This window comes from Triticum aestivum, chromosome 3B (assembly GCF_018294505.1).
Source record: "Triticum aestivum cultivar Chinese Spring chromosome 3B, IWGSC CS RefSeq v2.1, whole genome shotgun sequence".
Lineage (NCBI taxonomy): Eukaryota > Viridiplantae > Streptophyta > Magnoliopsida > Poales > Poaceae > Triticum > Triticum aestivum.
In genome coordinates this window covers 2,156,863-2,173,552 of record NC_057801.1, presented here as the reverse complement: position 1 = coordinate 2,173,552, position 16,690 = coordinate 2,156,863, and the positions used below count along the sequence as shown (strand labels likewise).

General features: G+C 43.8%; 1 protein-coding gene across 8 annotated transcripts; it reads right to left on the bottom strand.

Annotated features, from left to right (window-relative positions):
- Nucleotides 1-978: 978 nt before the first annotated feature.
- On the bottom strand, nt 979-16,690 carry LOC123068152 (uncharacterized). Of its 8 annotated transcripts, none has more exons than XR_006431589.1 (5): nt 16,643-16,690; nt 7,566-8,280; nt 5,899-5,966; nt 1,473-3,131; nt 1,008-1,340 (listed from the first exon to the last, which is right to left on the bottom strand). XR_006431589.1 is itself a non-coding variant. In XM_044490627.1 (5 exons), exons 2-4 carry the CDS (start codon nt 8,096-8,098, stop codon nt 3,075-3,077), a joined length of 603 nt encoding a protein of 200 aa, XP_044346562.1. In that variant the 5' UTR covers nt 8,099-8,280; nt 16,643-16,690; the 3' UTR covers nt 1,008-1,544; nt 2,993-3,074. The 8 variants fall into 8 exon arrangements, 3 of the variants coding, with proteins under 3 accessions (XP_044346562.1, XP_044346563.1, XP_044346561.1); XM_044490627.1 differs by having other exon boundaries at nt 1,008-1,544; nt 2,993-3,131; nt 5,899-5,969; nt 7,624-8,280; XM_044490628.1 differs by having other exon boundaries at nt 7,624-8,280.

Sequence of the window (16,690 nt, the reverse complement as noted above, 5' to 3'; positions counted from 1 at the left end):
GGATATCCATCCCCACGACATGGATACGCTTAACTAGTCTATGGCCTACAGCGGCGGATCTCCGTGAAGCCGGCTTCCTTCTCCGTCGGCAGGGCGGAGTTCCGCCAATGTTGGTGGCGGATGGCGCGGTCGCAGCCGCGGGAGAAGCTGTATGACATGGACTCGTCCACGGCGGCCACGATGCTAGTGCTCCCCCGCGTACCAGCTTGGAGCAACTCACCACCCGACGGCGACCTGGCTTGGAGCGGCGAGTTGCTGAACCACGCACCGACTCGGAGCTGCCTCCTCCGCAAGTTGGCCTGCAACAGCCTGGAGCGGCGAGGGAGGAGGAGCAGAGAGTTGTCTGGCTCGTATTCGGCGGGCTCGGCAAGCCACCCAACTGGCTTTTATGCCGGAGAACTCCTCTTCCTGCTCGCTGATTGCCATGGAGAGTGTGGAGAGAATGCTGCAAGGAGGAGATGGGGAGCGAAGGTGTGGTGGTTGCCATGGAGAGTGTGGAGAGAATGCTGCAAGGAGGAGATGGGGAGCGAAGGTGTGGTGCGATTTTTGCCCGGCATCTGGCATCGTCTAAATAGCAAACGGAGTCCCGGAGCCAACACACAAAGGTGTTGTGTTTACTGCCGGCTGACTAGTGAACGGCCAAAGTAGGTTTCTCAGCACACCTGCAGGTTAATGGAGGGAGGCAGAGAGTCTGCAACTGTTTGAATGCAGAGAGGGGGCGCATCCAGCCAGGCATGCAGCAGGCGAGGGAGGAGGGTTTTGGATTTGCCAGGAAATGGCAACGGTCCTGAAAAAATGCATCTGAACCGCAAAGAGAACCGATACAAAATCTCATTAGATGACCAACACGTCCAAACCGTACAGTAGGTGCAGGCGGTTCCATTGTCGGCGTCTACTGCATGAGACAAGGTGTGAATCTCAATGGCAGACGACTGGAATGATATACTTTGCTGACAAGGATCCAACGTTGTGGCATAATAAATGATCACCTATTTCAATCAATTCAATTCTAAGAAAATGGCATTCAATCCATATGAATTCATAAATTCCAATACCTTCAGTAAAAATCCATTTCATATGATCTGTGATCCCCAACTATATTTTATAACTGGCTCAACACAAGCACACATGCACACACAACAACTCTGGCGGTGCGTCGCAGCAGCTACCTAATGTCAATAAACCAGCAGCAGCAGTCCTACGACGTCCCCTCTTCTTCACTGAATACAAGGATTAATTCAGTGGACATAAGCATCTCAGTCCTTAAACCAGCAGCAGCTTCAATAGTTGATGAAGCTGGTCCTCCGCGTTCTCATCTCCTACACTTAATTGAATTATTCCTGAAACATAAACATCCATTGGCAACTAAGACAAGCCCACAATTTAGTTTTATGTATGAATAAAAATGCTTATTGTCCAACAACAAAAAAGCACATTATTGACCTTCAAATTAACAATACAAATACTAGTACCTGGATTTGATATCATTTGTTGCGCAATCCCCACACCAAACCAGTGTTACCATCCAGATTGTTAGGCTGCTACTGATAATGTCAACCATAGAGCACCACAGGCCTTATCAGATGTCTTGGTGACTCTCAACAGGAAAAAAAAATCTGATAATGTCACTGCTCCCTTACATGTTGTACTCTACTCTTCCTCCTCACATAACTTATGCTATGCCTTTCAACACTAACTAAGTAATTGAATATTGCAAAATAAATATCCTATAGAACAAGGCACATCAAATGATTAAGTGCACCTAATAGTTAACATGCATTTCATTGGTGCTATAACGCAAAAATGAACCCAATAGTGCAGTACAAAAATTATGACAAAATAAACATGCAAATTTAGGAATGTCTAAAACTGACATCATTGGACTAAATAGAGAATCTAATAGAGTTAAACTATCATTTATAAATCTATCACAATTAGAACAAAGAGTCGTCATATTCATTCCATTGACTACAGTCATCTTGCCAATAGACACTCACTGAAAACATTTTTAATAATAACAACTCATTTTTTAAAATTAACTATATCCTGATTTTAGTAACAAAAAAAAACACCCCACTCATACATAATATAAATATAATTAACAAAACAATAAGGTCATTCCTCCTCACATAACTTAAGTTATGTCTCGCAAACACTGTAAAGTAGTTGAATAAGTGAACATTCATTGTGTTTCCTGGAGAAACAAAAGGCATCATTATATAGACATACCATAATCATGATTAAGAAAACAAAATAACCATAAAACAGATAAAATCACACTTTTTGGCTAGTGCACCCTATGATAGTATTATATGGCTTCCTATATATATTTCTTAAGCATGAATTTCATCTAGTCGTACAACGCAAAATGAACAAAATAGTTTACTACCATAGTGAATAAATATTTCAAATTTATAAATGTTTAAAAAACCTATCATTATTGAACTAAATAAACAGTATAAAATTCAACTGTTATTAATATTTAACATAAGTAAAATAAATAGTCATTATATTCATTTCATTCACTACAGTTGTCTTTAAAAATAATGAATTATTTAAAAAACATTACAGTAAAATTGTATTAAATTTTGGAAACATCTCACTCATAGATATTTCATGTACGGATAACCAAGCAATGATGGCCTAACCACACATGTCCATACAGATCTAACTTCATTAGATAATAATAAACATGGAGCATCACAAGCTTATCAAACATTTGGGAACTCTCATAAAAAAATTGTCTGATACATCATGTTAATATTCTCGTAAACTGTATTCTTTTAAAAATAATGAATCATTTAAAAAACATTATAATAAATTTTATTAAATTTTGAAAACACCTCACTCATACATATTTTATGTACGAATAACCAAGTAATGATGGCATAACCACGCAAGTCTACACAAATCTAACTTCATTAGATAATAAAAACCATGGAGCATTACAAGCTTATCAAACATTTGGGAACTCTCTCACAAAAAAACTTGCCTGATACATCATGTCATTGTTCCTGTAAACTGTAATCTTCCTCCTCAGGTTACTTAGATTATATCTCCAATCCTCAAATAACTTAAATTATATCTCCAAAACACAGTAAAGTAATTGAATATTGCATTCCTTTTTTTTCCTGGAAAAACAACAAGGCATCAATAACATGAGACTTCCCAATCATGATAAAAACCAACATAAAATATATAGTAGACAACAAGCACAAAGAAATAAATCGACACTCTTCGGTCAATGTGCACTATGATAGTATCGTGCTATTAAGCTTCATGCACTACACAAAGCAACCAAAAGTACAAACTGATGAAAAAGGCTAGACAATCCACATATACACTTCAACACCCCCTCTCACGTGTAACGCAGTAAGTGAACACGTGAATCGACTCGAAGGTATGGCTTAAGATATACGTAATCACAAAGACAAGCAGCAGCAATTTTTGAATAAATTATGAAAGCCAGGACTTGAACTCAAGACCTTGGGCTCTAATATCATGTTAATCTTCATAACTAGCCAACGCAACCAATAGTCCAAACTGGTGGAAAGGGCTAGACAATCCACATATACACTTGAACATATGCATCCCTTTGTTGTTTTTTCTTAAGCATGCATGTCATATGACAGTGTAACGCAAAATGAACCCAATAGTGAACTATCACAAAATTTACTAGATTAGGATGCAAATTTAGAAATATCTACTGAGCGCCATTTTTTGTCTCTATCCCCATAGAACTAAATAAAGAATCTACAAATTGACCTATTATTTTTAAATTTAATATTCTCTACCGGCATAACAAAATAGTCATCATGTTCATTTCACTATAGACACCTCAAAAGAAATTAAACAACATGCTAATCCTATGGATCAATGCAAACAACTTTTAATACTAACAATTTATTCGTTGGTATCTAACTACTGCATGATACTAGTAAAATTTTGAAAGCACTCTCTCATATGTAGTCTATGTACAATAAAACAATTAACAAGGCAAAACCACACAACCATGCCCTCATACGTAGTATATGTAGACCAAACCAAGCAACAAGGCAAAACCACATAATCACACGAGTTAACATCACAGGATAATAATAACGACATAGCTTAGTAGGCCAACCATCTCACAACTAAAACAACATTAACATCAAGCCATACATCTAACGGCAAACACTCATAGTTACTAAATATATTAAGTAATTGTCGTCTAGCAAATTTAATCATCATATATTGCAACACAATAAAGGATAAGCAAACGACTTACGGAAGTACACTCTAAGATCAATGCGCACTGTGCTAAGATTATGACTTGTTGCGTTCCCAAAAAAAAAATATGACTTGTGATACTAACTTTACCATCTAGTTGTAGGGGTTCAAATTGGTGATACCCTCGGGGTACCCTCCAATCCTCTTTAGTTGAATCAAATGTATTATTTATTTAAATCGCATCACTTTCTGAAAACTAGTTCGTTTGTAGAACTAAAAAAAGTTCAGAGGTATATGAAACAGGACCAACTAGTCATCATATTCATTTCACCGCATGCAACTTGCTAATAGATTAGGCAACATTGTACATACTACAGAACCATGCAACTAACTTTTAACACTAACGATTCATATTTCGATGATCATCCACTTCATGCTATTAGTAAAACATTGAAAAACACCTTACATAAAAAAACAGCACACAAGTCAGCATCACATCACCAGGCCTAACTTGGTAGCACAACCATCTTACAACTAAAATAACATTAACACTAAGGCATATATCTATATATGTACCAAATTCAAAGTAATTATACTCTAGTAGTTTTAATCATCATATGTCGCAATGCAAAAAGGATGGACAAGCAAACTGACTTTCCAAACTACACTATGGTCAATGCGCACCCTGATAAGATTATGACTCCTAAGCCTAAAATACATTACCATCTCTTTCTTATCTTTTATAAGATAGCATACAATGCAAGTTGCTTCTCGTGGTGCTCATAAAATAGACCAGTTTTCACTTGAACATTAGTGCTTATTTGTGAAAGGCATATGTCTAATTAGGCACCCCCGCCATAGATATAAGCACTGGTGCTTACAGAACACTTGATTCATTTTACTAAGAAACTTCATAGTACTCTGTTGTACATGGTATAATTCATTTATCCGGGAGTACAAAGAGAACCGAGTACTAAACTATCACCATCCTTTTTACTAAATGAAGATACAAATTTAGAAGTATGCAACAAAGGCGACATAAATTTTATATATTTCTTCTTTGTCCACATGGAAACTAAATATAGAATGTGAAAGTTGATCCATTATTTTCAAATCCAACACTGTGCGAGAACAACACAGCAGTCATTATTATCATTCACTATAAGAAACTCGCCCATAAACTGGACAACATCCTACTTTCTAAAGATGTATGCAAACAGTTCCAAATACAAATGATTCATTATTTTGGCGATCATGTTTTAGCATGGTACCAGTTTTTTTAAATACATCCTGTATACACACTAGACTATGTACGACTATGTACAATCCACTAAGCAACAAGGACAAATCCTAGCAAGCCACACATATTAACATCACAAGATAACAATAATAACACCAAAAGTGCAGGTTGTACCTTAGTAACCCAATAATTGCACAACTAAAACATGCATAAACATTAACCATGCATCTAACAATAATTATTTATATAATAGAGAGGAAATGCATTGCATCATATAGTTATGATCTATCAGTTTTAATCATCATATAACACAACCGAGTAATTATAATTTAGCAGTTTTAATCATCACATGTCACGACGTAGAAAGAAGATAAGCGAACAATTTCCCAGTTTCGCTCGCCTCAGTCATCACAAGTCATATTGAAGTTACTGAACTTGCAATAACTAACATCGAAAATGATAAGCGATTTGCCACTGAATGGATGCAACAGTTTGGTCCACGCTCCCCTCAACATGCCTGCTAATGTAAAAAAAAGGTCAACTGTGAGCAAACATATGCATATACAAAAAGAACAATTAACCAAAGTATATATTAATAAACCCCAACCGGAATATATACAGTGACTAATTTCAATAATTTAAACATGATAAAATTCTAATTTCACAAAATCATTCAAATCTAAAGAATATTTCAGAAACATGTGATAAATTTAGCATGTATACTCTCCTTTCAAGTCTTCCTTTTTCACAAAAAAATATTCCATAAATCCAATACAAATTGAGCATGGCCTCTTTGATAGCACAAACTACAATTATTTGACACACACATGCATGAATCATTGAAAGAGGACATTACCCAGACCATTTTACTAAACGTACAGCAGGTTCCGCACAAGTTCATCTACTAGATTACTACTAAAGTTACATGAATCTAATAGATTGTTCTCATTTAATAGTGGGCTCCGTGGTCAAAATATTTGTCAAACAAAATGAACGTAGAGATCTAGGGAAAGTATTCCAAATTACCATACAAAATGTCGTTGCGTAAAAATGTTTTAACAAGTTTCAGACAGCAGATTTCATAAGCTCGAGCTTAGGTATGCTGTGTATCTTGTCTGATGGCTGCTTGGTTTTTCATCAAGAGAAAAACCCTATGTGCTGATGTTTGCAGGGAAGCAATAGTTGTGTGCGCTTTAGCATAGATTAGACATGCATGTGAGCACCTTTGCATTTTGGCTTATTAGGTGAGATAAAAACTTGGGGTAAGCACCAAAGGAATTATTGGAGATTGGTGAGATGATCTTGTTAACCGTAGTAGACAGACAAGATAGTTTTGCTACAGGTCCTGGCAGGTTAGGCTTAGTGCAAGAATATGTACCACAACGTAGCTAGAAAGTTAATCTCCCAAAACCATCAATTTATTTTGGCTCTGGAGTGCCAGAAAAGGCAAAGGTGCTCTGAAGAATTCTTGTGGCATTGAGAACGAAGTCGTCAATGAGAAATATCTTGGCTTGCCAACCATGGTTGGAAGATCCACAGAGGAAGGTGCATTGGATAAGCTGAGAGAGGTTGTGTTTTGCAAAGAAATGGGGCAGAGTGGGTTTTCAGGACATGGCACTTTTAAATCAAGCCCTTTTAGCACGTCAAAAAGTTGGAGGTTGCTACTCTGTCCAGATTCAATATGTGCTAGGTCCTAAGGCTCCAAAAGCTCCAAGGAATGGTTCGCTAACATGGCCTAACATTCTAGAGGGCAATAGTATTCTTATGAAGGGGGGCCTGAACTGCAGGGTAGTTAGCTGTGATAAGGTGTATATTTGGAAGAATAACTTGCTCCCTCAAAGTGGCTGCAGGCATCCTTTGGAGATATATAAAAAAGGGATATTTCTATAAACAAAGTGTCGAAGCTATTGCTTTTTGGTATATACAAAATCCTGGAATGAACGACTTGTGAAGGAGCTGCTTTCTGAGGTGGATGCCGAAGATATTCTACTCCAGCAATAACTTGTGAAGTGAGAAGGCTGAAGCAACACACTTTATGGGGTTTTTAGTAATTTCTCTATTTCTACTTACAGATAGGCTGAATGAAAAATTGGGATACTAAGTCTGTAGCACATACCTGCCTTACTCGGCCGATGGGACAAAGTGGCGAAAAGACAAAAAGCGACGTATATTACCTGGTGCTGCAACAAGAAAAGACTCAATCCTGGTCATAAGATCCACAGCCCCCTTGATATTCTGAGCCGATTGTCGAGCCCTATCCAAACTTTGATGCATATTCTCGCGAAAGAGCTTGGGATCGATGGGGAGATCCCGCCAGACGAAGTACATATCCCCAGCTGCTCCCATGGTATAAAACAGCACCATGTCCAGCTGAACTGATAATATCTTGATTAACACCTCCAGCTCCTCCGTTGAACCAGCAAAAAGTGACCCAATCAGAACAGGATCCGGGCGCGTAGCCAGCAAACTCTGAATAGTAACCACTACCTTCTTGAGGGGCCTGTTACTCGAAGACGGATGAAAACTTCTCTGGATCTTGTTTTGCACCTCTGTGATACACCAGTTCACGAACACCTCGAGTGCAGAAGTCAGGTCTTTCCCATCCTTGGTAACCATGGGCCTGTTGCCGTTGAAGAAATCTTCGGCCATTTAGCCAACTGATGAGATGCTATTGACGATACCGGTGATAACAAGCCTCCCTATTGAGATATTGATACTCAAGTCCTTAGAAGTCGATAGAAGATAGAGCCACGGCACGCCTTCCCTTCCGTGGAGCCAAGGCAGACCTCTCCCGCCGTCGCCCAGCCTCCCGCCACCCGCCGCGCCGTCACCTGTGTTAGGAATATGCAACATATACTATTAGGAGGCCAATGCCAACATATATACACATACATGAGGATGCCAAAATGCTACAAGAGGATGCCAAGAGACTAGAATGCAAAAGGCCAAAAGACATCACTTAATATAACCCTAACACCCCCCCTCAAACTCATGGTGGATCCACAACACTGAGTGTGGAGGGGTGAAATCCATGTTGCGCAACAACATGATCCTGCACAGCAGCGCGCACATAAGAAGCATCAACACCAATGTGTTTGGTAAGCTCATGCTTCACGCCGTCTCGCGCAATACTAATAGCACTTGTGTTGTCTGACAGGAGGGTGGTAGGTGTAGTAACAGAAACACCAAAATCCTCCAGTAACCATCGTAACCAAGTCATCTCAGCCGTAAGAAGAGCCATAGCTCGCAACTCGGCCTTTGCACTCGAACGAGAAACTGCAATTTGTTTCTTCGTCTTCCAGGAAATGAGGGAACTACCCAGAAAGACATAGTAGAAAGAAAGTGAACGGCGATCCGTAGGATCACTAGCCCACGTAGCATCCGAATAGGCCTGGAGCTGGAACGAGGGGAAAAGAGACGATGAGAGAGCGTGCCACGAAGATATCGTAGAACGCAAAGAAGGTGACTATAGTGAACTGAAGTGGGAGCAGAAACAAATTGACTCAGAATATGGACAGGATAAGAGATATCCGAACGAGTGACAGCAAGATACACAAGACTCCCAACAAGATGACGATAACGTGTCGGATCAGACAAGGGCTCACCATCAGAAGCACGAAGGTGAACATTGAGCTCCATAGGAGTCTCAGCAGTGCGCTCATCACTAAGAGCCGCACGAGTAATAAGGCTCTAGATATACTTTTCTTGGAAAATAAAAAGCCAGCAGAGGTGGAGGAAACCTCAATCCCAAGAAAGTAACGAAGAGGACCAAGATCAGACATAAGGAACTACTCATTAAGACAGGCCTTAACAAATGCAATGTACTCAGAATCGTCGCCAGTGACCTCACAGTCTGGCAAGTGCCACAAACAGTAGTGCGAAGGGAGTCAAGCAGGCGCCAGACAGCAGAACTCTGAGTGTAGAACTCATCAATAGTGGAGTCTCCCTGCTGAAGAGCATGCTCCTGACGGACCACAGACAAGTAGAGAGCATCACCAGAGGGCTGATAGCGCTAACGAAGATGAGTTCACATCTCAAAGACAGTACTAAGGCCTATAAACTCAGAAGCAAACTGAGGCAAAACACTGGGAGTGAGAACAGTCGCAACACGAGCATCATCATCACACCGCTGAGTGTAAGCAGCTAGATTGTCACGATAAACAGAAAGAGCATTTGAATAATCCAAGACCTCCTGGTCATAAGTGGCAGCTGCATCATCAGCAGCAATTGTGGCTGCAGCCCTATCAACATCAGAAGCATCTGTGTCAATAGCCGATGGCATCGGCGGTGGGGTAGGAGCCACAAGAGGCACTGGGCACGGAGGACAGGGACCTCACCGGAAAGAACACCCCAGACGAATGCCACGCATGTGAATGCGCATAAAGGCAACGAACTCAGTAAGTTAGCCCCATCGAATATCACTAGGCAGAGCGGGATGGCAACGTAGCCAGATGATGCCAAAGACATAGTGCAACTTTTCTGTCACAAAGACTCAACTGGCCAAGGTGAGAGCGGCCAGAACCAGCAGCAGATCAATCAGACAAAAAGCCATTCGAACCAGGACCAAATCGATTAGACAGTCATGATCTGGAGCAGTAGACACCCGGACAAGAAACGGCAGCAGCCACTCACATAACCACGCGAGTGCCCCGCAGGCAGCCGCGCAAGACAACAGCGTCGCGGAGGACAGGGCCGGTAGTAGCAGCGCAGATGGGGCCAGCGACCGGTGGCGCCGCAGAAGGCAGCAGCGGCGCGGACGGGGCCGGCGGCAGCGACGCAGACCCAGGTGAGCGCTCGATCCTGACGGGAGGCCAGCCGAATGAGGACCAGATCGATCCAGAGGGGCGGAACCAAGTGAGCGCTCGATCCAATCAAAGCAGGTTCGATCGAAACAGAACCAGCAGCACCCGACCAGGCGAAGCAGCAATCGGGAAGGAGCAACTGGCGGATCAAGCAGCGGGCGTTGACCAGCGGGAGTGGCTAAATCCGGCGAGCAACGAGCATTCACGAGCGGGAGTGGCTGAATCCGACAATATTGGGCGAGATGCAGCAAATACCAGCAGCCGACAACGCGAGCAGTAGCGGCAGACTTCACAGCGTGATCGATGAGCACATATGGAGTTTTGACTTGAGCCCACGGGACTTGTAATCCGGAACAGGTGTATGTAGAGTGCAGAATTCTCTAGCAAATCAGCCAACGGAGGTTAACCAGTAGGCGGAAGATCGGATTGAGCCGTGCGGCACGCAGGATTGGAGCACATCAGGCCAGAACGTGGAGGTGAGACGTCGCGTGGACAGCAACAGCCAAAGCAGCGATGAACATAGCGGGTAGGGAGGGCAATGACAGCCGGCAAAGAGACGACGGCGGCGCAAAGAGAGGATCGAGCACGAGTTGTGGCGTGCGAATAAAATCCGAAGGCTCTGCTACCATGTTAGGAATATGCAACATATATTATTAGGAGGCCAATGCCAACATATATACACACAGATGAGGATGCCAAAAGGCTATAGGAGGATGCCAAGAGACTAGAATGCAAAAGGCAAATTTCAGTATTGCATGTCCACCAAAGGCCAAAGCTCGGTCTGGAGTTTGGGAAAAAACGCCAATGGGATACATGAAATTGAATGTCGATGCGGGGTTTGACCAAGATCTACTTGAAGGATCTGTGGGGGCAGTCATTCGTGACCAGAGTGGACAGTTCATAGCGACAGCGAATGAAAAAGTAGACATTTGCTTTGACTCTTTCACAGCAGAAGCCCTGGCTGTCAAGGTTTGGGCTGAACCTTGCAAGAACTGTCGGATGCAGCAAGATCTTGGTGAGCTCAGACAGCTTGGAGGTAGTGGAAGCTCTTGATCTGCGTAATTCCTTTAGAGCAATGACAACGTCATCCAAGCCTAGCGCGCAGGCGAGGCAGGTGCACTCCGCGATGGAGGCGTTTGAGGAGCGCATCATGAAGGAACTACAAGCCCTCAAGTTCGTCAAGGACAAGGTGGAGGGGATCGATGCAATTTCCTCGCGGTTGGATGCTCTGGACAAGCAGATGGAGAAGCAAATAGGGCGGATCGACACGGTGCAGGCGACGGTAAACCTGACGATGAATTTGATTGCTGATGTCAGGCAGGAGCAAGTGGCAGCGGCGGAAGGGCAAAGGCCACTACGATTCCAAGCTCGCCATCAGCAAGGCAGCAGGAGGGGATCATTCCTTCGCCACCACCACATCCCCCTCCACCACCCTTACAGATTCCCAAGCCCAGCTTCTCGCAACATCAACCTGACACCGCTCACGGCCGCGACGTGTCGTCGTCAGCGCGTCGACCGTGGCTACCAAAGATGAATTTCCCCAAGTTTGATGGGTCTGATGTACGCATATGGCTCGACGGGTGTGAGGCATTTTTTTCCTTGTATGATATTCCGAAGAATTTCAAGGTTACATCAGCCACTTTACATCTCGAGGGCGTTGCGGCGCATTGGTACCACGCTTTCAAGTTATTAGCTGGATGGGTGGACTGGGATCAATTCAAGGATGCAGTCATGGCCGAGTTTGATGTCAATGTACACAGAGAGACCATGCATGCCTTATTGTTGTTGAAGCAAAAGGGTTCTATAGAGGAATACAAGAGAGACTTCCTTCAATTGGTGTATCAGATCAAACTGTATGAACCTGCAGTGACACGTTTCTGGTGGCACGGTTCATTTTGGGTCTCAAGGAGGAATTGAAGGGTGCCGTGGAAATTCAATTTCCTGTAACTATAGCAGCAGCAGCAGCATTTGCAACAGTTCAGGAAGCTACTTTAACAAGACAGAAATCTGGCAAGTTTCAGTCCAGGAACAGCTTCACAAAAGGGGATGGCAAACAGCAGCCGACGGTGGCAGGTGATCTTTGGAAAGCAAGACAGCTGAAAGATTATAGACGCACACATGGGCTTTGTTTCAGCTGTGGAGAAAATTTGCTCCACGACATGTGTGTGCTACCCAAACTCCAGTTGCTGCTCAGGCCCATGCTATGACTTCTGGCCAGGAAGACCTAGACAGAATTCCAGATGCAGTACTGGATGCCATAGCAGTACAAGAAGCAGTGGAAGAAGAGCTGCTGCTCTCTGGGGCAGAACACCCAAAAACAATCAGATTCAGAGCACTGGTGGGCAATCAGGTGGTGCTAATCTTGCTGGACTCAAGGAGCACTCACAGTTCCATTGACACGTCACTGCTACCCCGAATTGGTGCTGAAACAAGGAAACTACCACAACCTTTAACTGTGAAGGTGGCCAATGGAGAAACACTGCCTTGTACCTCGGAAGTACCTGCCTTGACTTGGTGGCTCCAAGGCCATACTTTCTCTTATTCAACCAAACTGGTTGATTTGGGTGGGCATGACTTGATTCTGGGGATGGATTCGTTGAGCAATGGGGGGCCATGACCTGTCATTGGAAGGAAAAATGGATAGAGTTCCAATATAAGGAAAAGAACACTAAACTACAGGGGGTGCTAGTTACTGACCAAACTGTGCTGCAAGAGCTGACAGTGGATCAAGTCATGAGAAGCTATAAGGGCAATGACATTTGGGCCACTGCTATCATCCTGATACCTCAAGGGAAGACTGTGACAACTGATAATCCTCAAGAGATACAAGATATACTACAAGAATTTAGTGATGTGTTTCAAGAACCTTCAACCCTGCCTCCCAAAAGAGCTTTTGATCATGCCATTCACCTCATTCCAGGTTCCAGACCTGTCAATTCTAGACCTTACAGATACTCTCCTTTGCAGAAAGATGAAATAGAGAGACAGGTGAACAAAATGTTAGAAGTTGGCATTATCACACCGAGCATAAGTCCATTTGCTTCCCAGTTTTGTTGGTCAAAAAGAAGGATGGTTCCTGGAGGTTTTGTGTGTACTATAGGAAGCTCAATGATATCACCATAAAGAGCAAGTTCCCTATGCCCATTGTGGATGAACTGTTGGATGAGCTAGCAGGCACTGCTTATTTTTCTAAGTTGGATCTGAAAGCGGGCTATCATCAGATTAGGATGGTGGAAGAAGATGAGCACAAAACAGCATTTAAAACACACTGTGGGCAGTACCAGTTCAAGGTGGTGCCAATGGGATTAGCTACTGCACCTCGTACTTTCCAGTGTATCATGAATTTTATATTTGCTCCCCAGAACAGACACTATGTCCTGGTATTCATGGATGATATTTTGGTTTTTAGCAAAACATTTGAAGATCACCTTCAGCACCTGAGGACTGTTCTGAGCACCTTGAGGCAGCATCAACTGCTTGTCAACATGTCCAAGTGTTCTTTTGCTCAGAAAGAATTGGAATACCTAGGCCATATTATTTCTGAACAAGGTGTGGCCACAAACCCGGCTAAGACACATGCCATGGTGGACTGGCCAATTCCTACAAATTTTACTGAATTAAGGGGCTTCTTGGGACTGACAGGTTACTACAGAAAGTTTGTGAAAGGCTATGGAATTCTAGCTCGGCCCCTGACTCATTTACTACAACAAAAAGTATTTCATTGGGCTGCTGAAGCGCAAGTGGCTTTTGACATGTTGAAGCAGGCAATGGTGCAAACACCTGTGTTGGCCTTACCTGACTTCACTAAGCAATTCACTGTCGAAACTGATGCTTGTGCTACAGGCATTGGGGCAGTGCTCAGGCAGGAGGGTCACCCGGTAGCATTTTATAGCAAGGCCCTGAGTGTGGCAAATCAGCATTTGTCCATCTATGAGAAGGAATTCTTGGCGGTCATTATGGCGGTGGAAAGGTGGAACCTACTTGAGCAAGGGCTTGTTTATCATCAAAACAGACCATCAAAGCTTGGCTCATCTCAATGAGAAAGTGTTAACTACTGATTTGAAGAGAAAGGCAATGCACAAGCTGCTGGGATTAGAGTTTAAAATCCAGTATAAGAAGGGAGTAGACAATGGGGCAGCTGATGCTCTCTCCATAGTAGGGCATCTACTATCTACGCATATTGTAGCAAAAGCCCACCCTCTGTGGCTGCAAGAAGTGCAGAATTCTTATACTGTGGACTGTGAAGCACAACAATTACTTCAGAAACTAGCTATCTCACCTGAACCTGTGGATGATTACTGCCTCAAAGAGGGCATTATCACCAAGGAGGGCAGAATTTGGATAGGAGCTAGTGCTGCTTTGAAAACCAGGATCATATCCTCTTTTCATGCAAGTGTTGTGGGAGGCCACTCAGACATACAAGCAACCTATCAAAGAGTTAAGAAACCTTTTTGTTGGCACGGTTTGAAACATGATGCGACTAGCTTTATTCAACAATGTGCAACTTGTCAGCAAGCAAAGCATGAGCACTGCAAGCACAGGAGAGAGGAGAGAGTAGAGAGCTGAAAGCCTGGGCAAGCTCTGTGGTTTTGATTCTCTCTCTTTCTTTCCAGTCCTGTAACTGTTTCACATGTGACCCAGTTTTCCCGCCCTTGTGTTCCCACCCAGTCCACTTTTCCCGCCTGAAATTTCTGTGCCCCTGCCTGACTAGTCTAAAGCGTCTGCTCTGCACTAAAGCGCCAACCAGGACGCCTAAGCGGGCGCTTCAGACGCTCTAATGTCTAAGGCAGACGCCTTAGACACCTGCCTAAGCGAGTTGGACGCCTTGAGCCTGGAGGGCGCTCTGACGCTTAAGCGTCGCTTAAGCGACGCTTTACAAACAAAGAGCAAGCCTGGAATTTTTTTTGAGTCGAACGACTCAAGATGCACAACTAGTCCAGACTAGTCATCAATTAGTCCTTCGACGGCTCGACTCGTCTTTGTAGTCTACACGAGAAAAGGAGTCGACAGCTGGAGTGCGACTCGTAGACTAGTCGAGCGACTAGTCTAGACTAGTCGTTCGACTCGTAATCCATGGGTCAGGCTCCATGGGCCTCCTCAATCGATCATCTCTGAGAGGGATAAGATCTTCACAAGTTCATTTTGGAAGGAATTATTCAAGTGCTGGAACACCACACTGCTCATGTCCACAGCTTATCATCCTCAAACAGACGGCCAGAGTGAAAGGGTCAATCGGTGTTTGGAAATGTACTTACGGTGTGCTGTTCATGACAAACCCACGACATGGCACTCCTGGTTCCCCATGGCTGAGTTCGGGTACAGCACAAATCACCATACTTCTCTAGGTTGTTCTCCATATAAAGCTCTCTATGGTCATGACACTTCATATGGAGCTTTTCCTACAAGTCTGCATTCAGACAATTGGGATGTCGATCAATGGATGCAAGAGCACCAGGACATTGTGAGGTGCTGAAAGAACAGTTGCAAAGAGCGCAAACAAGGATCAAACATTATGCCGATCAGAATAGGTCTGAACGAACTTTCACGATGGGAGATTCAGTCTACCTGAAGCTGCAGCCATATGCCCAACACTCTGTGGCCAACAGACCTTGTCACAAGCTGGCCATGAAGTACTTTGGGCCTTTCAAAATTATAGAGCAGATTGGCCCAGCTGCTTACAAGTTGGAACTGCCAGTCCAGGCTCAAATTCATCCGGTGTTTCATGTCTCTCAGCTCAAGGAACATGTGCCAGACCATGTCCCTGTCTTCACAACCCTGCCAACAGACTGGGATATTGCAGCCAAAGACACAGCACCGGAGCTCATTCTGGACAGAAGGATGGTCAAGAAAGGGCAGCATGCACATGTGCAGGTTCTGATACAGTGGTCCGGCTTGCCGCCAGCATCAGCTACTTGGGAGGACTACGAATCTCTCCGACTGCGGTATCCGAATGCAGCGGCGTGGGGACAAGCCGCGTCTTCAGGGTGGGAACCTGTCAGCAGTACGCAACGAGCGACTGCCTGGGCAAGGATTCAGAAACATACGGCGACAGTGGCTGAAGGGAGGCCAAGCGTAGCAGCTGGCCAGTAGGTCCGGCGTACTGCTGGAGGGTAGCGGGTGTGTGTGGGTCGTGGGTGTGCGGTGGGTTATAAACCACAGTCGCCTTCTGTATCGGGTATGGAAGAAAAGGATATTGAACTCTGATTTCCCAGTCCCCTTTTCCTATCTTCTTCTTCCCCAAGGCTTCTTCCCCTTTCCCCTCCTCACCTACCCTATCCCATCTAACCATGGCTATCACATTATGTTCATTGTAACAGAAATAGTAATAAACTAGCCCGCCACAGTTCTGAGCGCTGAATAAAGGAGGAGAAGTTCTGTCAAAAAAAAAAACCTGGACCAGCGCCACCCCCCGCGCCGTCGCCCGGCCCTCCGCCACGCG